At 49.2% G+C, this 26,522-nt stretch overlaps 1 protein-coding gene across 3 annotated transcripts; it reads left to right on the top strand.

Moving 5' to 3' along the window:
* The first annotated feature begins 130 nt into the window (after window positions 1–130).
* FOXRED2 (FAD dependent oxidoreductase domain containing 2) lies at window positions 131–25,415 on the top strand. 3 transcript variants are annotated; one of them, XM_029206598.1, is made up of 9 exons: window positions 137–1,333; window positions 3,052–3,303; window positions 3,437–3,700; window positions 4,058–4,224; window positions 7,016–7,181; window positions 8,893–9,134; window positions 10,328–10,498; window positions 16,806–17,031; window positions 24,736–25,415. In XM_029206598.1, exons 1-9 carry the CDS (start codon window positions 786–788, stop codon window positions 24,830–24,832), a joined length of 2,133 nt encoding a protein of 710 aa, XP_029062431.1. In that variant the 5' UTR covers window positions 137–785; the 3' UTR covers window positions 24,833–25,415. The 3 variants fall into 3 exon arrangements, with proteins under 3 accessions (XP_029062432.1, XP_029062431.1, XP_029062429.1); XM_029206596.1 differs by lacking the exon at window positions 24,736–25,415 and adding an exon at window positions 21,448–21,667; XM_029206599.1 differs by lacking the exons at window positions 16,806–17,031; window positions 24,736–25,415 and adding an exon at window positions 13,325–15,370 and having other exon boundaries at window positions 131–1,333.
* Window positions 25,416–26,522: the final 1,107 nt, after the last annotated feature.

The following is a 26,522-nucleotide window of genomic DNA, read 5'->3' as shown; positions in this document are numbered from 1 at the left end:
CTCGCGAGCGACCCGGAGCCCAGAACCCGACAGCCCAGCCCCTCATGACGCGCGCCGCCACGTGACCCCGCCCCCTGCCATGGGCGGGGCCGCCGCGGTGGCGCGGGCAGGCCGAGTGCGGCCTGACTTGGCTGCGGGCTGTCTACGGAGCGGCTGGGAGGTTCGAGCTCTGTGCGGGGGGTGGGCTGGCGGGCCGGGGAGGCGGGAGCTGCGGGCGTGGGCACCGCGCACGCGTGGGGAGCGGCTCCCGTATTCAGCGCGCCCGAAGGAGGGCGGCCTCGCGCTGCTCCGCGGGCAGGTGTGCCGGGGCTTCCCTGTCACGTGACCGAAGAGACCCGGGTGTGGGACGGGGGCCTGCAGACCACACCTCCTTCAGGCTGGAGGCCGGAGCGCGGGGGCGTGGCCAAAAAGACGTGACCCTCGAGGGTCTGGCCTTGGGAGGCCCTAGGGGGGTGTTGGGCATCCCTGGAATTAGGGGAAATTGGAGAAAACACCCAGCCTCTTATTACCATGGCAATAAGGAGTCTGGCGCCCTTGGGAGCTAAGGTCCTGAGGGAGATGGAGGGGCTCGGGACTCCTGGGGGGAGCCCAGATCCGAGCTTGAAACGATGGAGTCGGGGCAAATGAGTTCAGAGGTCCTTGGGTTCTGGTCCTGGCTGCACCCCAGGTCGCAGTGAGCGCTCCGGCAAGCCCCTGCCTTTCTGGGCCCCCAGTTCCTGGCTCACCTCCGCGGGCGTCGAGGGGCCTTCGTGGTCCGAGGCCTCACCTCTCTGGTCTGCCGTAGGATGGGCCTCTCCGCCGCGGCCCTGCTGTGGGGCCTCCCAGGGCTTCTCCTGATCATCGCCCTGCACCCGGCTTTCTCCCCGTGCCCCGCCCAGGCCTCGGTGCCCGCGCACCGGGACTACTGTGTCCTGGGTGCCGGGCCCGCTGGGCTGCAGATGGCCTACTTCCTGCAGCGGGCCGGCAGGGACTACGCCGTGTTCGAACGCGCCCCGGGACCGGGCAGCTTCTTCACGCGCTACCCGCGGCACCGCAAGCTCATCAGCATCAACAAGCGGTACACAGGCAAGGCCAACGCCGAGTTCAACCTCCGCCATGACTGGAACTCTCTGCTCAGCCACGATCCCCGGCTGCTCTTCAGACACTACTCCAACGCCTACTTCCCCGATGCCGGCGACATGGTGCGCTACCTGGGCGACTTCGCAGACCGGCTGGGGCTCCACGTGCTGTACAACACAACCATTGCCCACGTCACTCTGAACAAGGATCAACGGGCCTGGAATGGCCATTACTTCATCCTGACCGACCAGAAGGGCCAGGCATACCAGTGTAGGTAAGGAACCGGGCTCCAGAGCTCACCTGCTGAAGCCAGTGCCTTCCCTGGAAGAAGGACACCCATTGGTTGGCCCGTAGATGTGGGAGAAAGGAGGCATTTCTGCCCATCCTTGCTCCCACTGAAATCCAGTGCTAAGAGGTTCAGTTCAGCCATCATTTCCCAAGTGTTTCCTAGAAATGTATGTACTCAGAGATACTTGAAAATTCTGACCATTTCTTTCCTCCAGGATTTTTCAGACTTCAGTATCTTCACATTCACTGAAGGACTCCAGCATTGGGTGTTGAGCATTGTCTGAGCTTATGCACCCACAAGACCCTTTTTGTAGAGCATCTCCTAGAACTTGTGTTCCCCAAAATACATTCTGAGAAACACTGGCAAGTGTCCAGCAAGTGTTAGACAGGCTCAGTAGGACTTCTGAACTGAATGAGAGGGAGGGCCAATAGGCGGTGCTGCCAGGATTCAGTTTTAGCTCGCTTTGACTTGGGAGAAAGCTTAGCATAGTCTAGAGAACCCAGATTCAGAGTTATATGTTATACCGTGCTTGTCTAATCCTCACAAGGATCCTTTGAGGGAGGTTCACTGATGCCCATTTTACGGATGAAGAACTGAGGCTCAGAGAAGTTAAGTAACCAGTGCCGTGTCACACGGCTAATAAGGGGTGCACCTGCCACTTGAGCTCACATCTTCCTGACTCCGAAGCCTGTGTTCTTAACGCCGTGCCCGACTGCCTCTCCGTTCCCGGCCGTCAGCCTAGCACCTGGCTCCAGGCAGGTGCTCGATCACGGTTCATTTTCTCATGCCTTTTGCCAGAGGCTCAGCCTTGCTCCTTGCTTGTTACAGCCCAAGGAGAGAAGGGTTGGGTCAATTTGGACCCTCGCATCTTAGGCAGCAGTGCTACAGTGTAGGGGATTCAGATGTGAACAAATGGACAGGCCAAAAAGCAAGGGGCCACAGAGGCTGCCCAGGCCCCTTCTCCAGGCCACCCGGTCCTGTTTTCTAAACTACCTTGTGATCAAACCATTCCTCTGCAGGCCGGCAGGGTCCGGCTCCCAGCCTGTCCACCACGGGATTGTAATCCCCACCAGTGGAAAGAGCAGGACTCTGGAATTAGGCTGACCTGTGGTCAGATTCTGGCTCTGCTGTCTAAGGAGCTATGGAGGTCGTGGGCCCACGTGGAGCCTGCATCTCCTCGCCTGTAGAGCAGGCCGAATAACACCAATGCAGAGCTGCTTTGAGCAGTAAGATGAGGCAGAAAGCACTTAGTACAGGGCCTCGTACAGAATCACCGCTCAGCAGATTCTGCTTCTGCCACGCAAGTACGAGAGGGGGAAGCAGAACGTCTAGTTTCATTTTCATGACTAGGGTGGTACTTGGTGAGGCTGCCATGTTCAAAACTAAGTGAATTAATCCATTTCTCATGGCGTCACCCTCTCCAAAGTCAGAAAGTAGAACTAATTCTCACGTTTGGTATAATCCCAGGAAGGTGTAAAGGAAACTGCACCCACTGGATCACTCAGTGAGAGGCCAGGGTAAGGTCTCAGATGCACTGGGACAGGTCAGGAGGTGGGTGAATAAATGAACAACCTGCTTTCTTTTAGGAGCCAGCAGTCTGGGTGAGGCGGGCGAGCCAGGCGGCAGGTCCAAAGAGGGATTTTTCACTTCGTGGTCTCATAGCTAAGAGGCTAAGCCATCCTCCCTCTGTCCCCCACCTGCAGCGTCCTTCTCGTGGCCACTGGCTTGTCAGTCCCCAACCAGGTTGACTTCCCTGGCTCCGAATACGTGGATGGTTATGAGTCCGTGTCCGTGGACCCCGAGGACTTCGTGGGTCAGAATGTGCTGATCCTGGGCCGGGGGAACTCGGCCTTTGAGACGGCGGAGAACATCTTGGGCGTCACCAACTTCATCCACATGCTGAGCCGCTCCCGGGTCCGGCTCTCCTGGGCCACCCACTACGTCGGCGACCTCAGGTATGCTGGGCAGGTACTGTGTGTGCTGTGCTACCAGCCCCTGACCCCCACCCGACTAACCACCCTGGCCCCTGAGGCTTCCTTACCCGGCACAGACGTCTTTCTCTCTCCTGACATTCCCCTTGGGCCCCAGGGCCATCAACAATGGCCTGTTGGACACCTACCAACTGAAGTCCCTGGACGGGCTGCTCGAGTCTGACCTGACGGATCTGGCCATTGTGAAGGACCACGAGGGCAAATTCCACGTCACCCTGAAGTTCTTCCTGGAGGAAGGCGACCGGAGTGCCGACGCCGTCCCCCTCCCCCAGGACGATAACGACAACTTCGCCTTGCGCGTGGCCTACGACCGGGTCATCCGCTGCCTGGGCTGGAGCTTCGACTTCTCCATTTTCAGCAAGTGAGTCCGAACAGAGGGGAGGAGCTGGATCTCTCAGCAAAGCCCTCTGGTCAAGGCCCAGGTGGACAAGGAGACGCCAGAGGGCTTGAACAGACCTCCTGTGCCATCAGGTCACACAGGGACCCAGAGCCCGGCCTCCAGTGCGGCTTGAATCCTGGCTCTGTCCCTGACCCACCACGTCTTTAACGTGAACCTCAGTTACTCTGTCTGTTAAATGGACATCATCATACCTGCCTCCTAGGGTCACGGTGTGGTTTAAATTTGAGCAGGAATGTTAGCACTTAGCTCAGTGCCAAGCCTGTAAAAAGTGTTTCATACATAGCAGCGATTTTTATTCACAGCCCTTTCCACTCACAGGTCCCTCCGACTCTCTGCAGGGGGTGAGCTCAGCAAGAAGTACCCCCTGGTGAAAGCCAGCTATGAGTCCAAAGGGAGCCGGGGCCTCTTTGTCCTGGGGACTGCCAGCCACTCCGTGGATTACCGGAAATCTGCTGGGGGCTTCATCCATGGATTCCGATACACAGGTGAGCCCGGCAGAGAGGGCCGCTGTGCCCAGGGTTTGTAAAGAGACGCCTGATTCCCTTAAAGCAGGCTTAACAGTAGCTGATGGTCATAAATTCCCTGCGGGGCAGGCAGCAGTGGGCTTTCGCGTTCCGAGGACACATCTAGAGAAGTACCAGTTAAGGTGTAAAAGTAAGTACGTCTGGGGGTGGCGTGTTACCCGCATCACCATGATTGGCAAGGACTGCTAACCTGGGGAAGCAGCTGCGTGGTCTCAGGGGTGAGGCTTCATAACCTCCCTAAGCCTCTGTTGCCCCTCTCAGATGTCAGAGTTGTAAATGAGGTGAATTCTTCATCCCATAGAACTGTTGTAAGGACTAAATAAGGTAATATCTGGAGACTGTGGAGCTGTGAAGCATTACGTACACGTAGACTCTTTGGGTACCAACAAATTTCAATAAAAGTTGCAACTAGATTATATCAGCTCTTTTTCAAAACTCTCAGTACTAAGGGCACCAATTTTCTGCGCTCTGGGTAGCCCATTGGATGGGTGCTTTATTGCATGACGAGTGTTACATGGGCCAGTTAACTTGACCATAAAAACACCATAAGGGGGCTTCCCTGGTGGCACAGTGGTTGAGAATCCGCCTGCCGATGCAGGGGACACGGGTTCGTGCCCCGGTCCGGGAGGATCCCACGTGCCACGGAGCGGCTAGGCCCGTGAGCCATGGCCGCTGAGCCTGCGTGTCCGGAGCCTGCGCTCCGCAACGGGAGAGGCCACAACAGTGAGAGGCCCGCGTACCGCAAAAAAAAACACTATAAGGATCCTTCATCCTGATGTTTCTATATTTAATGTGATGCCTCACTTGCCTTAATGCTACTTTTTGCATTTCACTCTCCTTCCAGTTTGACAGGGAAAGATAATCATGCTTTACTGTTGATTTCCGGGCGATATGTTTCATACCCTTTGCACGTTGTCAGGGAAAGAAACCGAGAATGTCAGCTGTCTGTTTACCAAAATATTTGCAAATGGAACACACACACTTACACAGAATGGGAAGAGTCTGTTTCTCTTGCTGTGTCCCCAGCAAGAAACCCTCCTCACGTTCCCGTGCATGTCACCCTTCCTGCACCTGCTGTCCTGACAGGTACTGCCCCATCCCTCTTGCTTCCCTCTGTCCTCTCATCTTTCCCCAGCTCACGTTCTTAATTCTCCCAACAGCCCCATAAGAGACATCTTGTTATTTCAACTCCATTTTTCGTAGAAGGAAACTGGGGCACAGAGAAGTTAAGTCACTTACCCAAAGTCACCCAGCCAGTGGATGGCAGAGGTGGCATTTGAATCCACACCTGTCTGACTTTGAGGCTCCCAGCTGACCACTAAGCTTCAGGCAAATGGGAAACAATCCTGGATGGACAGGCCACCAAGAGCTGTGATCACTCCTACTAGCTGGGGACCCCACTAGAGGGAGGGGCAGTGTGGCTGTACACAGTACATCCTGCCCGACCTTGCTCATCATTCAGCTGAAGAAAAGGCCCCCAAGGGAGACAAGTAGAAAACAGGAAGGCAGAGGAAAGCAAGATGAAAGATGGTAACCTCAGAAGGTAGGGCCTGCTGGGAACCCTGCCCCTCCCCCTCCTGTCTCTCTCCAGTCCATCCCAGCCTCACTTGCCTGACTTGGGACCTCTTGGTCTCTCCTCACTGGTCTTCCTGCCATTGGTCCCTCTGGCTTCCCATCCAGCCACTCCGGTACCCACCAGAACACTGTTCTTTAAACAGGAAAACCTCCAGGGGCTCCCCAGCCAGGTCCTCGGCATGGTATCCAGAGTTTCGTGCAGCTGGCACCAGCTCGCCTGCCCAGCCTGGCCCTCGCCTCCTTTTCAGAATGTGCCAGTTTCTCGAGGTTTTATGTCTTTGCACCGATGCTTATTTTGTCAGGCCCCCTTCCCACCCTTCCCGAGCTGTGTAATTCCTCATCCTTTCACAAAACGCAGCATAACCTTGTTTCCTTCAGAGAACCAGATGTCTGTCTGTCTGTCTCGTGAGGCTGAACATCCTTTCCTGTGACCGTTGGTCGACCCAGTCTCCCATCACGTGAACTGTCTGTCTGTGTCCTCGCTGGTACTGGATTTGGGTGTTGTGTTGGTTCATTTCGAGGAGCAGGCACCTGTGTGTGGTGCCCCAGTGTCACCGCTGTGTAAGGGCAGCCCCAGGTACACAGAAAATGTCCCCCTGTTGTGTGAGATAGCTGTTGCTTTTCTATCCTTCCAGAAATATACAGAGCATCTCAAAGTAGAACTTAGTAACAGACGTGGGTTTCGGCTGTGAACAAGAGGGAGCAGTCAGAGGCTTTCCATTTGGGAGTCTCCCATAGACGTGGGGACTGTGGGGTGGGGAGAGATTGCAGTGGAAGGCTCTGGGTCTGGTTTGGACGCGTCACATGTGAGGTGACAGTGGCAGGACTTCCATATGCAGATGGCCTAAAGCAGAAGTGGGCAGTCTCGGACCTGGGGACCAAATCCAGCCGTGCCCGTTCATTTCGCGGTCCTCTATGACTGCTTTCCCACCAGAGGCAGAATTGAGTCAAGTGAGAGAGATCGTCTGGGCTGCAAAGCCAGAAACACTTCCCACCCAGCCCCTTTCAGAACACACGTGAGGACCCTGCTCTAAAGGCACCTTCTTGGAGCCGCGCAATACAAGCGTGTCCTGAGTGCAGAGCTGGTGGGGCTCTGCGTCCCTCCCCCCGCCCCGCCCCGGAGGTGAAAGATAACATCTTAAGGGCAGCATGCCATTCCTCCATCTGGCCATTTCAGTGCGTGCCGTCCACCGGCTGCTGGAGCAGCGCCATCACGGCGTCACCTGGCCCTCCACCGAGCACCCCATCACACAGCTGGCCAGTGCCATTATCCGGCGCGTCAACGAGGCTTCTGGGCTCTACCAGATGTTCAGTGTGCTGGCCGACGTGGTCCTGTTGGAGGAGTAAGTAGTCAGCCCTCGCCTTCCCACTGCCCCTCCCCCTCCCACGCCGTCGTGCTCCTCTCTTCCTGTTGCATGTGTGGAAGAGCCCAGAGGTTCTTTCCTAAGATGAAGATGGCTGGTGGGGTGGGCAGGGAGGCTGGGGATCAGTCTGTTCTGGGGAAACCAGTGACGACAACACCACAAGCTCCGCTGACAGAGAGACAGACAAGAAGTGAGTGTGACTGCAGCTTTGCCACTTTCCACCAGTGTGGTCTGGGGCAAGTTACTTAGCCTCTCTGAGCCTTTCTCTCACCTGCAATATAGAGCTAATAATACCTACCTCGCAGGACTGTAGGAAGGAGTAAAGATAACTGGTAGAAAAGCATCTGGTACCAAACAGATGAGCAGTGAACGGCAGTGATGACGGATCACCACCTGCGTGGATTTAAGAGCTCCTTGGGCCAGACCATGTCGGCTCCTTGTCAATCACGTGATGAGTAGCAGATCACAGAGGACGCTCCCTGAGGAAGAAACCACGCAGAGCAGGGAAGGAAGAAGAGCTGGGGGCAGTGAGCAGTGGGGCTGGTTCTGAAAGGACACGGGGCAGGTGAGACGCCTCAGAGGGAACAGCCTGCTCCAAAGCCAGTGAGTGCAGCAGCACATCGGGTTCGGGGACCTGCAGGAAACTCAGCGGTGCTCAGAGCAAAACCCCCATCACCCTCGACTCCTCTCTCATTCATACCCATTCACAGCATCCGTAGGTCCCATCAGCTCTACCTTCCAACTGTGTCTAGAATCTGCCTCTCACTAGCCCCCCCACTGCCACCTTGGTCTGGTCCATGAGCATCTCTCACCTGCACTGATACAGCGGCCTCTCACCTTTGACCCCGTGGTCTGCTCTCAACATGGTGGCCGGAGTGATTCTTTTTTTTTTTTTTTTTTTGGCTGCTGGTGCGTGCAGGCTTTTTCTAGTTGCGGCGAGTTGGGGCTACTCTTTGTTGCGGAGCACGGGCTCTCGGCTTGCAGGCTTCAGTACTTGTGGCACGCAGGCTCAGTAGTTGTGGCTCGTGGGCTGTAGAGCACAGGCTCAGTAGTTGTGGCGCACGGGCTTAGTTGCTCTGCGGCGTGTGGAGTCTTCCCGGACCAGGGCTCGAACCCGTGTCCCCTGCATTGGCAGGCGGATTCTTAACCACTCTGTCACCAGGGAAGATCCAGAGTGATTCTTTTAAAACTTGAATCACTAGAACTCAGTTCTGTTCACTATCTTCCCAAGGCCCACAGCTTCCCTTCCCAGCCCAGATGACACCCGACATTCCCATCGTGGCACACACGGCCCTCCTTGACCTGCCCCCGCCGACTTCCCCTCCCCTCCCCCTCGCTCCACTCCAGCCACACTGGCCGCCTTCCTGTCCCTTGAACATGCCAAGGTGTTCACTCACTCCTAGGGCTTCTCCATCACTGGTCTCTCAGCCTGGCTCACCCTCTCCCTAGATACCCACTCAGGTTACTCAGCGTCTTCTGTCTTCTCTCCCCAGTGTAAGTCAGGGCTCCGCTGTAACAGTAATATTCAAGTGAGACGCGCAGGCCTGATCAGTGTCTGTACGCTGTTTGACGGGCGCTTCTAGGCAGGAGAGGCAGGCGCACGCACACACCACATGCACGCACGCCCACGTCTGGTACTTCTGCCGCAGCACTGAGGGTCTTACCCACGCCGTGTTGCCCCTGTCCCCAGGAATGCCACTGCTTTTGAGTACCTGGAGGAGTTCCCCATGCAGGCGCTGGCCCAGCTGGAGACAATCACGGGAAGAAGGGCAAGGCACGGGCTCTTCGTCATCAATATGGAGTATGGCCGGAATTTCTCTGGGCCCGACAAGGACGTCTTCTTCTATGACCGCTCTGTGGGGCACACGGAAGACGCCTGGCTGTCTAACTTCCTCCATCCTGTCATCTACTACTATAGGCACCTCCCCACCGGTGAGCTGGGTCTCCACTGTCCCCCGAGTGAGGGCACTCCTCGGACCACCCCAGCGCCATTAAGCTGTCATGCAGCACCCTCAGCTGACAGAAGGGGGGCCTCTAGGGGCTCTGCCTAGAGCCTAAATGGGCCCAAGAACGATAAATGCTATTCCCAAATTCTGGCCCACACGTCGACCTGGGTACGCCACGTGTGGAGCGGCGTGATCACCTCCAGGCACCACGTCGTCAGAGGGACACTGTTGTTGCTGTCTCCAGAGGAGGCTGACCGTGGAGTGGGGAGCGGGGCTCTGGGGACTGACTCTTAGAAGGAACAGGAAAGGGAAGGGGAACTGGTTAGCACAGGAGGGGAGTGGGAGGGCTGGGCAGTGTTCCCAGGCTGTCCCTTCCTCGCTGTGGGGCCTTGGACCATTACTTAACCCCGCTGAGCCTCCGCTTGCTCGGGTGTGAAATGGGGGTGGCCATGGTACCCTCCTTGTAGGATGAGGGTTAATGAGATGATACAGCACAACGCCAGCGTGGTGCCCAGCACGGAGTAGCTACCGAATGATGACCAACCTGGGGAACACGACTCCTGCTTCCAAACTTTAAGGGATGTCCCCTGGAAGAGGATGATCTAAAACTAGAGGTCGTTCCAAAGGGCGGAGGTAGTGTCAACAGGTAGAAATGACAGGAGCGCAGGTTGACGTTCACTCTAAAGGAGCAGCGCATCGTGAAAGCTGCCGAGGGTGGGATGGGCCACCTCCCAGAGTCTCCCGATGCAGGGATGGCCATGGCTTGGTGCCCTGTGGCAGGGACACACAGAAGGGCACGCACCAGGTAGGAAACTGGACTAGAGGGGCCCTAAGACCCCTTGGATGCAGGACCCCGAGTCTCCTCACAGAAAGGCCAGTTTCAAAGCAGCCACAATAGACCTCAGCTCACGTAAGTCTTAGAAGCAAACCAAGTTCAGGTGACTGGTCCTAGCTCTGCCCGTTGACAGTGCGGGGGTGAGTCTAGTCGAGTCCCTCTCCCTCACGTCCACCTTCCAGACATTTGGAAGGACAGCTGAACAGGCTCATGACCATGGCCCATGCAGAGGTGCATCAGGAAGGCTGAGCGCCAGGGGCTGGGGGGCAGGCACCTGGGATGTGGCCCTGGGAACGGAAGCCCCGCGCTCGGCTCTGACGTGGTGCCCTTTCTCCTCCCCACAGAGCAGGAGGTGAGGTTCCGCCCTGCAGGCTGGCCTCTGCCGCGGCCCACGGCCATCCACCACATCGTGGAAGATTTCCTGACGGACTGGACGGCCCCGGTGGGGCACATTCTGCCCCTGAGGCGCTTCCTGGAGAACTGCTTAGACACCGATCTCCGGAGCTTCTATGCAGGTAACTTAAGTTTCCCGAAGGACAAAGGGGCTGAGCTGGAGGGTGAAGAAGACCAGGTAGATCCGTGCCCTGTGGAACTTTAGGATGTGCGTCTAGAAACCCAGACCCAAGACTTCCATCTCCTACGACGGGAGGACTCGGTGTTCACAGAAACCCCCTCCCAGTACAGCACACCTGCAAACACTGAATAAAATGTCTTTTTTTAAAAACCGGCAGGAAAATAAGGGAACACCCCAGAGGCCAAACACCAAGAAAAGCACAAACCCACCGCTGGATGAGAGATACCTGCTGGTTGTCAGTGGCCTAGAGCCCGGGTAACTGACCAGCACTTGGAGCTGGGAAGACGAGGCTGGAGCAGGGTAGGATGTCCGTACAGAGACCTTTAAATAGAGCTGGGATCTCAGTAGGTAAAGTAGAAGGCAGAAAGCACTCCCGAGAGAGAGAGGAGACGCACGCTTTTTGGCTCTGGGTAGAGTGGGGGGAAAATCTCCCCTGAGAATTTCCATCCACTAGGCCTCACTCATGTGAGTTTGGGGCCAAAGTTCACACTATCGTTGTGGTGCAGAAATCACAGAAGTCAGTGTGAGTCTTCTGTGAGGACACATACCTTAAAACTAGGCCTCAAAGAATTCCCCCAGATAAAGTTCCCAGGAACATGAACTCCCAAGCAGAAATCACTTACACATAAGGATACGAACTACCATGAGGGAGTGTCAGCAGAAGCAACACACTGTAGGATGAAACCTACAAAGACTGTGGGAAATGGAATGGTCAGAGAGAGGATGTAAAGTATGTCCAAAATCTGTAAGTAAATAAAAGAGATTACTGAAAATAGAATGAAAGGGTAGGACTACCAGAATTGACTGGGCAGATTTGAGAAAGGTCCAAATAGAACTTCTGCAAATGAAAATACAAATTTGTAATTGGAAACTCAACGTCAAGGTTAGTAGCACATTAGACAGAGATGAAGGGAAAATTGGTGAACTGGATGGAAGATAGCTCTGACAGTCAAACCCAGAGAGGGACTTGGGGAGAGAGAAGTCTCACGATCCACAGGAAGAACTGACAAAAACAAGACAAATTTTTGTCTTTTTTTTTTAACCCCCTGAATTACCAGGATACCCACTCCTTTTTTCTGTCCAGCAAACATCTGTTGAACAGTGATTGTATTTCACGCACTATTCATATCAAACCAGGTTAGAGAAGGTCAGTCCTTGGCCTACGGGTCAGAGAGCAAGTGTCCTTCTTTCATCCCTCAGTCTACCTTGAAATAAAAATGTATATGTTACGGGGGATGGCTTAAAACAATACTTTAAGTTAATAGTCTAAATGCGTGTAGATGCTCAAACAGGGGTAGTTCATAGAGCAGAGCTAAGCAGCTTTGAAGTACTAGCATTCTGCAGACATAAACTCTGACCATACACTTACACATGAAATTACCCACTATAGATCTGGAGACCTCAGCTGCAAAACCTCTGTCTGTTTCTCGAGGTTTCAGGAGTACACAGAGATGCCAGTGCCTGTTAGGGAGTGTATTCCTACCCTGAGTTATGGCTCCTGCCAACCCATCATCACAGGCCCTGCAGCCTCCTGGCTCCTCCCCCCTAGATAGACTCAACAGTACAGGCCACTGAGTGTCACTGCCTTGAACTTGAAGGAATCCTCCCCACAAAGGGCCAGCTGGCAGAGGGGGGGCTTTCCCTCCACCCGGTTAGTGGATGTGCAGCCGCTAGTTCTGGACCCAGATGTGCTGGGCTTCTCCACCCCCGGCCCCTGCAGAAGGGGTGACGTATGTCATAGGAGGAGGTGCTTGCTGAAAGGCCACCTTACTGCCCCTCTCCATCCTCTCCCACATCTGCTGCCGTCCCTGCTCAGAGAGGATGGTCATGGACCCTTCTGGCAGGGGCCCTCTGTACTACAAGTCAGAGGTGAAGTAGGAAATAGTTTTCCTGTGGCACCTCACAGCCTCATCACTCGTGTGAGCCTTACAGTGTCCTTTGGTAATGTGCCCATTCACTGAGGCAAGAGACTCAAGATGGTTTTCTGACACTCACTCTATCTTCCCATCCTGTCTCTAAATCCCTTAGAAGATTGAGCCCGCCTCTGTTTCATCCTTTCTGTTCTTTAAGTCAAAGTTATATAAGTACTTGGCTAAAAGGCTTTTTTACCCACTTCCATTCCCATTCCCCAGAAGGAATGAGTTCTAGTTCTTCTGGTTGTCTCTTAATATTTCTAAATAACACATATCCACAGCTCTTTCTTCATTGATCAGATTTGACCTACACACCAACTTTCTGCTGTGGCACAGACGAGGGTCCAGCAGTTTTGTCTTTACGTCCCCCACAGTGCTTACAATCGTGCTTACGTACAGTATCTGCAGCTCAGACATCGTTGAGGGGATAAATCTTTGCAGGGAACTCGGAGCTCAAAGTGGAACTGACCACCAAGTTCCCAGCCCCCCCCGGGGTGGCTCCTGGAAGAGAAGGCTGAGGGGCTGCTCCTGGGTGGCCGAGCTCCCACCCCGCTGGCGCCACGCACAGCAGCATGCGGGCCTCCCACCTCTGGGAGCTGAGCCGTCTCTTTGGTTTGCTTTCCTTTCCTTTGGAGCCTTGTTTTTCCAAAATGTTGAGGCAGCCTCCCAGTCTTGGAACCTCAGGGAGGGATGAGATCCACGGCTACCCAGGTCAGACGTGAGATACCCAGAAAAGTCAGCTCCCAGGCTCAGCGGATGGAGGGAACCGGGTGAGGCCCCTGGGGCATTGGCACCCCCTCCCCTTGCACCTCTCCCCACACCTCTCAGCCCGGTCTCCTCTTGCTTTTGTGCAGAGTCCTGTTTCCTATTCGCCCTAACACGCCAGAAGCTGCCACCCTTTTGCCAGCAGGGATACCTGAGAACACAGGGGCTCGTGGGAACTGAGAGCCTCCGCCAGCACGGCGTGGAGAGCGGGCTCCTGTGGGACTATGCCACTGTGGGCCGGGGGGACAGCGGCCAGCAACCTGGCGACCACGGGCCAGGACAGCACCCTCTGGCTCCAGGGCCTCCGGTCTCACCCTTCGACAGCAACAAAGAGGAGCTCTGATGGCCAGGCTTCTCCCGCCCAGGCCCACAGTCGGCCCTGCCCTTTCCCCACGGTTCAGTGCTCCCACCGACGTGACTGCCAGAGACACCTCAGATCATCGCAGTGACCGCACCAAAGCCACACGGAGGGCACGTAAGGGCTGAAGGGCGGCCACTCGGTGGTCTCCCCTCCTGTTCGGTTCAGAGGTGCCTGGGAAGTGGGGACCAGAGAAAGCATCTTCTGCCAGATGGAAGGGAGCTGCCTTCCACACCGGACTTGTCTGCAAATGAGCTGTCACGGAGCACCAGGCTGGCCTCAGTTCTGTCCCCATCAAGTGCCCAGTGGTTCCTTTTCCTTCCAGTTGTCGACTTAAAAAATATTCACAACCTAAAAGTTGAGAGTTATGTTTTATTCAGCGGGAATTCTTAAGACTTCAAACCCAGGAGGCAGCATGTCAAATAACCCTGAAAGAACTGCTCCGACAAGGTGAGCGGGGAGCCAGGTTATACAGAAGTTTTGCAACCAAGGGCAGGTGGTCTGAACATCAAAAGATTATTGTTAATTAAAGAAAACCAGATATCCCAAGTTTAGGAACTTAGTGCCTTTCTGTGTATGGGAAGATGCAAGAGTCTGGGCTCACTGAAATCTTTCTTTTGATATGCACCTCAGCTGTCTGGGGCCAATATCCTACGTTTTCACATCCTGAGTTTCCTCGGGGCTCACCGTGGGGAGTGGCTGCAGTCTGATGGCTGCTCAAAGGCAGGTATTCTTTCCTTCCTGAGCTCCCTCAGGGCTCACCAGCTCACATCAGTGGTGGCTGCAATCACTGACGAGTGTGGCATCCTTTGTTTACTGATGTAGCGGGAAATACCGCATTTCTCAGATCCTCCTCTTGGTTGGAAATTTGACCAATATTTGGGAGACATTTCATGACCAAATTTTGTCTCACGGCACTGGGAGGCGCATCCCAGATCGGGTGAACATTTTTGTTGATGTGTCACTCCAGGTGCTAGTTTCCAGATTAGGCCCTGTTGATAACTAAAGATTCTCTGGATCGTCTGTCTTACTAGTCTACTATGATCCAGGAAATGTTTTCCCTTTTTGCTCCTTCCCGTACCTAGAATCACACTATTACAGTTATTCTATAAGAGTCATAAATGTGATCTGTTTCCTCAAGATGTTTAGCCATCATCAATTTTGTTGGAGGCCTGGTTACACACTGGGTACTGTGAGAGACGACAATCTTATAAAATAGACAGGATATAAGTAATGCAGCTGGTAATATTGACAAAGTCTTAGTGCAGCAGGGAGACACGAAGTACAAACAATTTGGAAACAAAGAACAAATTAAAACAATTATTAGTATAACGAGTTGTAATCCAGTTGCAATAAACCATCAAGTCCACAGGAGGGCCAGCTGGAGAGGCCAAATTTTGGCAGGAACAGGTAGAGAGAAAAAGATAAATGTTTCATCTTTGTTTACAAAGGTATACCTTATCAACTTGTTGTACATCATAGCATAAGAGAAAAGGGTTTTTTCTGAAAAACAAAGATTAAAGCTAGTATATTTCCCAAAGTCATAAAGTTATAAATCATGTTCATCAGTCCTTCAGCCCATGTAACTGATCCCTGTTGGTCTGGATGAAGTGATCAGGTCTTGTTACAGAGTTCAGTGGTATTATCTAAAGGCAATCAGAAACTTATATTTGGGGACTTCCCTCCCTGGTGGCGCAGTGGTTAAGAATACGCCTGCCAATGCCGGGGACATGGGTTCGAACCCTGGTCCAGGAAGATCCCACATGCTGCAGAGCAGCTAAGCCCATGCACCACAACTACTGAGCCTGTGCTCTAGAGCCCGCGAGCCACAACTACTGAGCCTACGTGCCACCAACTACTGAAGCCTGTGCACCTAGAGCCCATGCTCTGCAACAAGAGAAGCCACTGCAATGAGAAGCCTGCGCACCGCAACGAAGAATAGCCCCTGCTTGCCATAACTAGGGAAACCCACGTGCAGCAACGAAGACCCAATGCAGCCAAAAATAAATTAATTTTTTAAAAAAAAGAAACTTGTATTTGTTTTTTATGAGTCTTCTTAAAAATCTTCATTTTGTAAAAGCATCAGGACAAAACTTAAAATAGCATGGTTAAAGATCTGAGTACAATGCAATTGGCAGGAAACTTGGATATTTCTGTGACATAACATTTTAGGATAATAACTAGAATTATGACTGATAACATTATATCAGGGCATATCAGATGTTAGGGATTCCATATAAATTTTGGAATATCTATATTAATGACATTTATCCATACACTGTAACCTAAGGTTCATCTCCAATCACTTGACAACGTCTCTGAAGTAATTAAACATACCCGATAAACTTAATTAGTTTAACATTCATCTCTGAGATGTCTCAGGATGTTCCTTCAAAACATCCCAGAGTCAGCTGTAGGCTAAAAGAGCTTTAGTTGGATTTTAATATTGGGGAAGTTTGTTAAAAATATCAAAAATGTTTTAAAACACAACAGGATCACAGGTCACTGTGACTCAGTACTTACTCATTTAACCAAAGTCACAAAAAGATTTAAAAAAAATACAGATCACTTAAGCCAGGTAGCCAGTTGTCTAGGTTTATCCAACTAGGTTTTAACCTTTGATGTGGTATTAACACATAAACCAAAGCAGTGGTCACCGTTAACAATTTTAGTGTTTTTCTAGCTATGAGAAGATGCAAGAATTTGGGCTCATGAAAATTTTTCTGAAAATATCTATCTGAAGGCCCGCTCTGCCAGTTTTTCCCAGAGCACAGAGGGCCTCATTCCTGATCTCCACCCTGAACTGCTTTCAGGGGGTGTTGAAGGTCACCAGCTGCAGTGGCCATGATTTAATCTTTGTAGAGGTAGGTGGCAAGTGCTAGTTTCTAGTCAGCAGGGCCCCCTTCATGGTAATAAATTTGACCATGGTTTTGGGGCAGCATTTCATGACCATTTCATCTCACTGTGCTAGGAATGCTCATTCCCAGGTATGGCGAAGATTTTTCTGATAGGCCACTCAATGTGCTATCACGGGACTAGGCCTTTACTAGCATCCCAAAGTCTCTGGACCACCTGTCTTCATAGTCTCTTATGGTCCAGGACAATATTCCCTCTTGTAGCTTCTTCCCATATTTAGAGTTACACTATTTCAATCATTGATCTCATATGGAACTATATATCATCGTTTTCTTGTTTTGTTTTGTTTTTTGCAGTACGCGGGCCTCTCACTGCTGTGGCCTCTCCCGTTGCAGAGCACAGGCTCCGGACGCACAGGATCAGTGGCCATGGCTCACGGGCCCAGCCGCTCCGTGGCATGTGGGATCCTCCCGGACCGGGGCACGAACCCACGTCCCCTGCATCGGCAGGCGGACTCTCAACCACTGCGCCACCAGGGAAGCCCTGGTCTGTCTACTCTGATTGTCATCTTTTCATCCTGGTGTGAGTACAGTTTCCTTGTTTGAGCATTGTTTTAAGGTGATTTTTAGATCAGGCAACCTCTCTAAAGGTCAGTCCAGTACAGGGGCACTTTGTGAGTGAAAATTAATCCAAGAGTTAATTCCCTTTAGTTACACTGTGAATGAGCTAGTTAAGACTACCTGATAAGGGTCCTTCCATCCAGGTTGGAGATAGTCCTTTAAATTATGTCTTTCCCAGGGCTTCCCTGGTGGCGCAGTGGTTGAGAGTCCGCCTGCCGATGCAGGGGACATGGGTTCGTGCCCCGGTCAGGGAGGATTCCGCATGCCGTGGGGCGGCTGGGCCTGTGAGCCATGGCCGCTGGGACTGCGCGTCCGGAGCACATACCGCAAAAAAAAAAAAAAAAATTATGTCTTTTCCAATATGCATAATCCCCTGGTTATAGGTCTGGGGCATCTGATCTTCATCCAAAGACAGATTACTGAGATAAGCTTTAGAAACAAACTTAGAGTGTCCTTTAATAATTCTATTACACTTTTTAGCAGTATAACATAACAGCAAGGAACTATCAGAAAGTGAGTCTTGGTAAACACAGACCTTAATTAACAAAACTAGAATTTAATATTCATTGAAGCATAATTTTTTTGTTTGCATTGTGAGGGCATTAACCCTGCAGCCAGGGAAGGCTTTAACCCATCACATAAAAATGAGGTTTGTCATGGAGCTGGAAAAAGCCAAGCAGCCGTCTTGGATTTTCCATAGCCCTGACTCTTTGATTTACAGCAATTTTTAACTCATTTTAAATTCTCTGACTTAGGAGTAGACCGTTGCCACGTTACAAAGACATCAGGATAGCAAAAGTCTGACAATGGGGGGTTAATTTTTGTAGAAGCAGGATGAACTTTATCTACATGTGCCAAAATCTTCATAGATCATTGTGAAATAATACTTATTTACTTTACCAAAGTAACAAAAGATTTTAAAAGCAAATACAAATCACTTAAAGGCAAAGAAATTTACATAGTCTGTTATTAAAGCAGCATTCCAAGAAAATTTTGTTCTCTTAACAGAGAGAGAGAATCAAATTTCAGTCTACTCTCAATTAACATGGCCTGATGGTTTATATAATTGTAATCGATCATACAGTCTTTTTGCTCACTGAAATTTTTATAAGGAGTCTCAGATTAAACTGTTAAAAGACCTCTCAGGACCAGGAAAGTCACACCAAGGGCTTGTCACAGATTTCGCTTACCAGATTTAGGTGAATTCCTTCCTTTTCAAGGTCCCCAAAATAACTTGAGATTTCTGTACCTGTTAGTGATGTAGCCTTCCTAATTTATCTGATAAAGCTGTTGGGAACCTAAGAGTTTCCAATCTCTGGAGGGAGCAGGCAGAGAGAAAATATAAATGTTTCAATTCTGCTTACAAAAGTATAATTTACCAAATTACTGTAAGCCATAATTTGCTTGATGGGAAGGTTTTCCTCACACCTGGAAAACATAGATTCAAACCAGTAATTTTTCAGATAGAAACCATAAAATTATAACCATATTCACCAGTTCATTTAGTTCTTTTGTTAACTTTTTATGAAGCCATCAGGTTTTTTCTAGAATTCTTCAATTTCTTACCCAGTTCAGTACAAGTCAGAAACTTGTATTTATCAAAAGCCCTTTCTATAAATCTTCTTGAAGAGGAAGTGTTTTTGCAAAGGCATCAGAATAAAACCATAACTGTCTATAATGATAAAAGACTTAAGAAGACACATTTAAAATCTGATTACAATGTAATGTAATTTGACAAAGTAACTTGGCTACTGCTGTGACATACAACACCTTAAGATAATAACTGGATTTATGACTGATAACATTTTACCGGCACATATCAGAACTTTAGGAATCCCATATAATTTCTAGAGTATCTATATTAGTAACATTTACCATATAATATAACCTAAGAAGATTTATTACTCATTTGACAATACTTCCCGTGTAATTTAACATACCCAATGAACCTAATTAGTTTAATATCTCTCCTTGGGATGTTTTAGTATCTTATTTTATTTGGAAATGGCCTAGTTATTCAATAAACTTCCATCATTTAACTTAATTTAGCACAACTCTAAATTTTCAAGTTTTCGAGCATCTGGAAGGATTATTCTTAAGTTGACATTCCTAAAACATACTTATTCCTAAAAAGTTTACCCAGAGCTCTTATCTCATTTGTATTTTCTTGTCTTAAAAATTTCTTCACATCAAGTTACTTTCATTGCTGACAAATTTGCAACAGATATAATAGGATCTTATTTAGTTTATATTAAACCTAGGCACAATAAAACTATTATACTTGATGACTCTAAAGACATATCTGTATTAATTTGTTCAAGAAACGTTAATACCAGGTATTAATTTAATACTGAATATTTCCCAGTTCACGAGAACCTAGAATTCGGTTAGCTTAATTTCCCTTGTATTTAGAATTGTTTGATTTGTAAGCGCTTACTTTTAAGTCAATGAAATCGAGCTCATTTACAAATTAACGTCAGCAACATTAACCAAAGACAAAGACACATACTGAGATACACACATGTATCAAGACGAACACAGATCTCATAGTTTTCCACTTGGGGCTTAAAATGTCTCTGCCCCTTTCTTTCCCCTCGCTTGAAGTTCTACTAATTAACCCAAAGCTGAAGTCTCAGGCAAAGTGGGCTGTGTTTGTATCTCAAGGACATGATAAGAATTCACTTCAAGCTTTCTCCTAGGCATATTTGTGTTCTCTCAGGGTCAGGATTCTGAAAAAAAAAAATATTTCAACAAGCTAGCTTTTTCTCATTGCACATGCAAAAAGAACTGGTTTTGCAATTTCAAAAAAAGTTTATTTTAACCAATTTTCTCTGGAGTCTAAAGAATATTGTGGCCAAACTGTCAAAAATCATCTTTCTCTTTCTGTAGTCATAGTTTCATAGCTAAAATATAGACCAAATAGTGCTCAAATTGACCCTAATAACAGGGGCAGACTGGCTGATTAAATGTCCTAGCAGGGCTTTTTTTCTCTGGGGAGGTGGGGTCTTAGTTTGATGAGAAGATTCTGGAGGAGTGAGGGAACTTGCAGGAGTTGGGGAAGCTTCGTTCCCTCCTGAGAGTTGGTTGAAGTTGGAAGGGGATCATTTAGAATGTTAGGAGAGATTTTTTTTTGATCCCTCAGGCTTTTGATTGTGGAGCCACCTAGAGCAGGATTATAATAAAGGGGAAAAGTCCTGAACATAAGGGAACCTCGGTCCATTTTCCCCATCCTGTGGCAATAAAGATCTAATTATAAGAGACCCATTTTTTTTCCCCATTGGATCATAGCTATAGGTCGACCAGTCATTTAAATTTTTCTCCAAGTGTTCCCAGGTGGGTGTGGAACCTTAGAGGAAGCGCTTCCCATTTTAGCTCAAAAAGTTAGTACCAGATGTCTGTGCGCTCAAACCAAAGTAAACAAACCAAACCAAAACCTCGCCAGCGGGAAGTCACAAAGTAAAACAAAGAGCAAAGGGACACCCCAAAAGGATGGCAAAGAGATGCCCAGAAATCAAAAGCCAAACGGCAAAATGCCCCAAACATGACTTCCAAGTGACGTTTGTCCAAAACGGTGCCTTACAAACAGAATTTCCCTTCACAGCAAGAATTCCCCAACTTAGAACCAAAGTTCCCCAAATGGACAGAGTCAAAAGGCCTCAGTTATGCGCCCTGGGGCACATATGCTGGCGGGTGTGTCGCGACATAACAAATGTAATTGTGAGAATCTTTCTGATCCTCCAAGAGGATCAAAGTCTTCTCGGAGTAGAAGTCCGGGCTGGCTGGTGCGGGGAAGGGAAGAGAAGGTGTCCTTAAGGCAAAAAAAAAAAAAAAAAAAAGCCTCGGCAGCTGCTAGGGCAACGTCCCCCCTGTTCTCCGCCACAGCTTTGGAGATCTGCAGCCTTGACGGCGGATCGGGTGAGGTGGGACACGGCCCTGCAGCAAGGAGTCCCTGGCGATCTGGCCTCAGAGAAACCCCCAACCGTCTGCTCTCCTGAAGGAGGCTGGCAGGCTGGCATGGAGAGAGATCCCCGAGCATCCAATCAAGCCAAGGGGCCCTGCGGGGCTGCCTGCCCGCGAGCATATCCTGGATGAGCCCCCAAATTTTGTTGCCAAAAAAAAACCACCTTGGCTCTCTGCACCAGTGCCAAACAGAAATACAGAGACAGAGTTTATGGAAGAAAAAGAAAGAGCGCTTTATATTCTTTGCCAGGCAAAGGGGAAAACACAGCAGGCTAGTGCCTCAAGAACTGTGCCCCCCTTCTCTGGGGAATAGGGCAAGGTTGTAGAGCTGGGACTCGTGGTCTGAGGTAGGTGATAAGGCTCAAAGTAATTAAGGTTTTGCATTTCTTTCTTTTTTTCTGCAAATTTACGGCCAAAGCTGGCGTCAGGCGGCTCAGCAACCGGGTCTGGTGTCCCTGAGGTTATCTGCCCGTGACCTTTCTGAAATGAAGAATGTTACAAGGGAGAGCAGAGGGACAAGAATGCCAGGCGCAGAGTGTAATTCATACGGAGTAATTAGCTTTGCGAAGGACAAGTGTTTCTTACTCTAACAGCTAAAAACTAACCAAGATTGCTTAACTCTTTCAGGTCTGTTTAAGTTGCTTCCCTAGCCTGTTCACTGTTCCCTTGTTTTCTCTGTTTATCAGGAAAGAAAACTCTCATTTCTATTTTTGCTGCTACAAGGGTCCCAGCCAGGAGTCCCCATCCGGGTAGCCCTAAAGCCTGTCCGGCTTCACCACACTGCCTCTCCCTGCCCCCATCTCTGCTTTCAGAATCCCAGTGAGGCAGCGGGGTTGTCCTAGGCCCTCGGGCTGTTGTCAGGCCGAGATAGGACAGCTCCCTGCAGGGCTGTCTTATCTAATCAGGTCTCTCGCAAGCTGCTGTCTCCCCAGGACTGCCCTCGCTCACTTGCCTTCCACCTCCGTGTTCTCTTCTCTTTCATCCTACTCCCCTTTCCTCTGGCATCCTGCACAGCGCCTCGCCTCTGCCCTGCCCGATCAAGTTTTGTAAAATTGTCACCGTGCTGTCTTTCAGTGGGGCATTCTTTCGGAGGTGATTCACGCCACTGTTCGTACGGAGCCCGGCTCAGCATGTATAAGGAATCATTTATAAATGCATTTGTAAGATAACAGTGATGAATTTAGTTTCTGGCTCCCTGAGCTGTTCTGGCTCTTTTATTGTCCTTCCTCACGAGCAATCTGTCCCTTCTTACTCTCCCATCAGACATTTTAGTCCCACTGATGAGTAAGCCATGGGAAAGCAGTTGTACATAAAATAATCATGGTGGTTTTTCAAAGCCCAGGATCACAGGTGACTGCTTTCTCACTGATCCTTTTTTTTTTTCTGACTGTGTTGGGTCTTCTTTGCTGCGCGGGCTTTTCTCTAGTTGCGGCGAGTGCGGGCTACTCTTTGTTGTGGTGTGTGGGCTTCTCATGGCAGTGTCTTCTCTTGTTGCGGAGCACGGGCTCCAGGCGCGCAGGCTTCAGTAGTTGTGGCTCGTCAGCTCAGAGAAAGCCCGCGTGCAGCAACGAAGACCCAACACAGCCAAAATTAAAATAAATAAAATTTTAAAAATAAATAAATAAATCTCTTAATTAGGACCATACCCATAATATCAAACCCTGTTACACACATCTCACCTACCCAGTTACTGAAGGCTGGCTGACCCCCTGGTTCCAATAAACTTTCGAGGTGCTGTAACAAATAGTTTACTGACGCCTAACCACGTGGCATCTGCTGCTTTCCCCGTCATGTGCCAAATTGTTACTTCCATCAACATATCACCAGCCTTATCGTGCTTAATATGACATGACTCAGCTCTTGCCCAGCTGATGAGAGATACACATTCCCTGGTATTCTTCCTGCAAATGAATAGATGGCTTCAAACAAAGAACTACTTTTTCCTGTGAAGATCGTTGCTGCATTTGCTGGAGTCCTGTCCTGTCTAGAGCTTCCCTTCTAGCAACTGCCCCACCCCCGGCCTCTTTCGTAAATCCTGGCCCCCTGCGGTGGCCTTACACATGCCATCTTTGGTGTCTGCTGTCTCCCCACTGTGTTGTATGAACTCACATTTCCTACTTCATTGCCTCAGTTCCTTTTCTTGTCAAGTCGGGACAGCCTTCTAGCAGATCTAGCTGTTTCCAGCCAGAACAAGTTCTTCTTCTAGCCAAGGCCTGACTTCATTCATTCCTTCTTTTTTCAATATTATAAAGCTACTCATGCAAAACAGACAAATCAGTGAAACAATAGGCCAGAAGTAGAGCCTATTCTAAGTAAGATGGAGGTGATTTTAAAAGGGAATCACAGGACTGCCCTGGTGGCGCAGTGGTTAAGAATTGCCTGCCAGTGCAGGAGACGCGGGTTTGAGTCCTGGTCCGGGAAGATCCCACATGCCGTGGAGCAACTAAGCCTGTGCACCACAACTACTCAGCCTGTGCTCTACAGCCTGGGAGCCACGACTACTGAGCTCACGTCCCACAGCTACTGAAGCCTGCGTGCCTAGAGCTCGTGCTCCGCAACAAGAGAAGCCACCACAATGAGAAGCCCGTGCACTGCAACAAAGAGTAGCCCCCGCTCACCGCAACTAGAGAAAGCCCGCACGCAGCAACGAAGATCCAACACAGCCAAAAATAAATACATAAATAAATTAATTTTTTAAAAAAAGAATGATGTAAAAAAATTTTTAAGTTTAAAAAAGGGAATCACAAACCAGTAGGAAAGATTGTACAGGACCGTGCAATACGTGATGTTGGACCAATGGGTTAGTAATTGTGCGAAAGAAAATAAATCTCATTTTAGACCCCTATTTCATACTATACTTCAACATTAATTCCAGGTGAATTTTTCAAAGCTATATAGAAACTGGAGGTGAAGAGGGGGTGTTATAAAAAAAAAAAAAAAAGAAAGGGCTTTCCAAGTTTAGAAGCAACAGAGTAATTCCCCAGGAGAAAAGTTTTAATATTTCTAGGTACACCATCTAGCCTGTACCAAATTAATGACTAATGTGTCTATTTTAAAGAAAATGGTAAAAATTAAAAGGCAAAAGGTAAAATAATTATGGCAGAATACAACACACATAAAAATAATAAATAAGCAAATATCTATTATATTAAGAACTGATTGAAATAAATGAGAAAAATGGAGAATAGTTAAGTAAACTATGGTACATTCAGCCAGTGAATATTATACAGCCCTCAAGAACTCTAAAAAGTGGTAAAGGACTGTATAATACAAATACATGTGTGACAGTTAAGTGGAAACAGTCAGGATATAAAATTGTAGTTGCAACTGCTTATAACTATATAAAAATGGAAAATCATATACAAGGGAAACTGAAAAGAGAATATCATAAAATGTGGTAGTATTAGGTTTGTAGAGGTCTTTTTTTTTTTCTTTTTCCTCTTTTGCCTAAATTTGGGTTTATGCTCTATGGTGAAATAAATTCCTTTATTTTTAAAAATCATCTGTTTTTGGAATGTAAAGTCACTGGGGGCAAGAGGGCCTGGGAGCCCTTCCCAGAGGGTACGCTCTGCCTCCTTGGTCCAGGTGGTCCCCGTGGCATCGTCCGTTGGCCCCAGCTGGGGAGACACTGCATTGAGTGTCAGGGGAGAAAATGTGCTTGATCCTGAGAAGTGAATTTTTTAAGTAGTGTGTGTTCCTCTCCTAGACTCTTTGGGCTGACGGACCCAGTACAACAGAGATCTCCGGAAGAGTCTTCCCTCCCAAGTGACAAGAAAGTGAATGTCATCTCAGGGTTAATATGAGCCCCAAATTCCTTTTGCTTGATAAAAGTGGGGTGTCCCTAAAGTCTGCCTGGAAATCAACTCACCAAGATGTGAATTTGTCTGCTAAGCTCATCGTAACATCTAATCATTGATTGAGTATCTACTACGTGCCCAGAACTGTGCTGTGGTCGTTTTAAAGATATGTCCACAAATTCTTGGATACTTCCCCCACAAAGACGTGGAGTTTAATCCCCCTCCTGTTAGGTGTGGGTTGGACTTAGTGATTCACTTCTAGCAAGTAAAATACGGCAGAAGTGACAGGATGTCATTTTCAAGATTAGGGTATAAAAAAGACTGTGGCATTCATCTATCAAGAGGCTGTGCATTCCCTCTCTCTCTCTCTCTGGAGTCCCTCACTCTGGGGGAGGCCACCTGTCATGCTGAATTTGAAAGGACATCCAGTATGGAGAGGCCCACATGGCAAGGAACTAAGCCCTGCCACCAGCCATGGGAGTGAGCCTGGAAGCAGATTGTATTCCAGTCCAGCCTTTGAATAACTGCAGCTCTGGTCACCACCTCACACACAGCCTCATGAGAGACTCTGAGCCAGAGCCACCCAGCAAAGCAGCTCCCTGATTCATGATCCACAGAAACTTCGAGATAAATTTGTTGTTTTGAGCTGCTGAATTTGGGGGGTTATTTGTTACACAGCAATAGATAACTAATACATGCATGAAATATCTTGCCTACGTTAATTATCACCACAACCCTAAGAGGTACTAGATATTACTCTCCCCGTTTTACAGATGAGGAACTTGAGGCTGAAAACGATGACACAGCAAGTCAGTGGTGTGGCGTTTTGAAAATCCACCTCCTTTGAGCCATCCTCTAAATATTAAACCATTAAAGCAACCATCTCCTCACCACCATCTCTATGAATTTCCTTCATGTGAACACTGGGTTACAAGAAATTAAGAGACCAAGCAATTGCCAAACCTAAGAAAGTGTGTGGTTCCCACAGGAAGGCAGAGAAGCATTGAGATGCTGATTCCACAAAAGGTACCCTCAAAAAGTGTATTAATCCACTCCACCAAACCAGATGTCTTGTGATACAGGTAGGGTGGGATGACTCAAGATGAGAAGAGGAAAGCTCTGGAGTCTAGAGTATCAGCCCTGATGAGGCTTCAGCCTCAGTTAGGATCCTCAGTTCTCTGACCAATTACAACATCATCCCCCAAAGCCAAGTTAGATTCTTCCCTAGAAAAGAAACCAGAGCCTGCATCATTTCACTGCAAACACTTATATTTTTAAATACGGTAAAAATGCTGACTGGGGAAAGATTTTTGTTAGGCTGTAGGCTTTAAAAAAGCATTGAAGTCAATCCGGCATCCCAGACGGAATGTAAATCTGCTACAAAGTGAAGTTGATGGACAAATATATGAGGTGCTTTTGCCCAAGTATTTAATCCAAGGACATCATAAAACCGATCCATCAACCCTGAAATAAAAAATAGCATGCAACAGATGTATTTAAGCAGGGAAGAAAGGACCAACAGACTGTCTCACTCCTCTCTCAATTCTGCATGAATAAGACACATTTGCCTGCTCTGCTGGAGAAAGCCCCAAGCTTAGAGGCCAACTACAAAATCTTTCAAAAGTCTGTCACCTGTTTTTTCATTCTCTTTGAGATATTCCATCTCAGACCAGTCTCTCAAGGCATTCCAAATCGT

The sequence above is a fragment of the Monodon monoceros genome, unplaced genomic scaffold (assembly GCF_005190385.1).
Source record: "Monodon monoceros isolate NGI ecotype Baffin Bay Population unplaced genomic scaffold, NGI_Narwhal_1 Super_Scaffold_6, whole genome shotgun sequence".
In the NCBI taxonomy this organism is placed as follows: Eukaryota; Metazoa; Chordata; class Mammalia; order Artiodactyla; family Monodontidae; genus Monodon; species Monodon monoceros.
The sequence above is the reverse complement of the archived record's forward strand: the minus strand, read 5'-3'. Positions and strand labels throughout refer to the sequence as shown.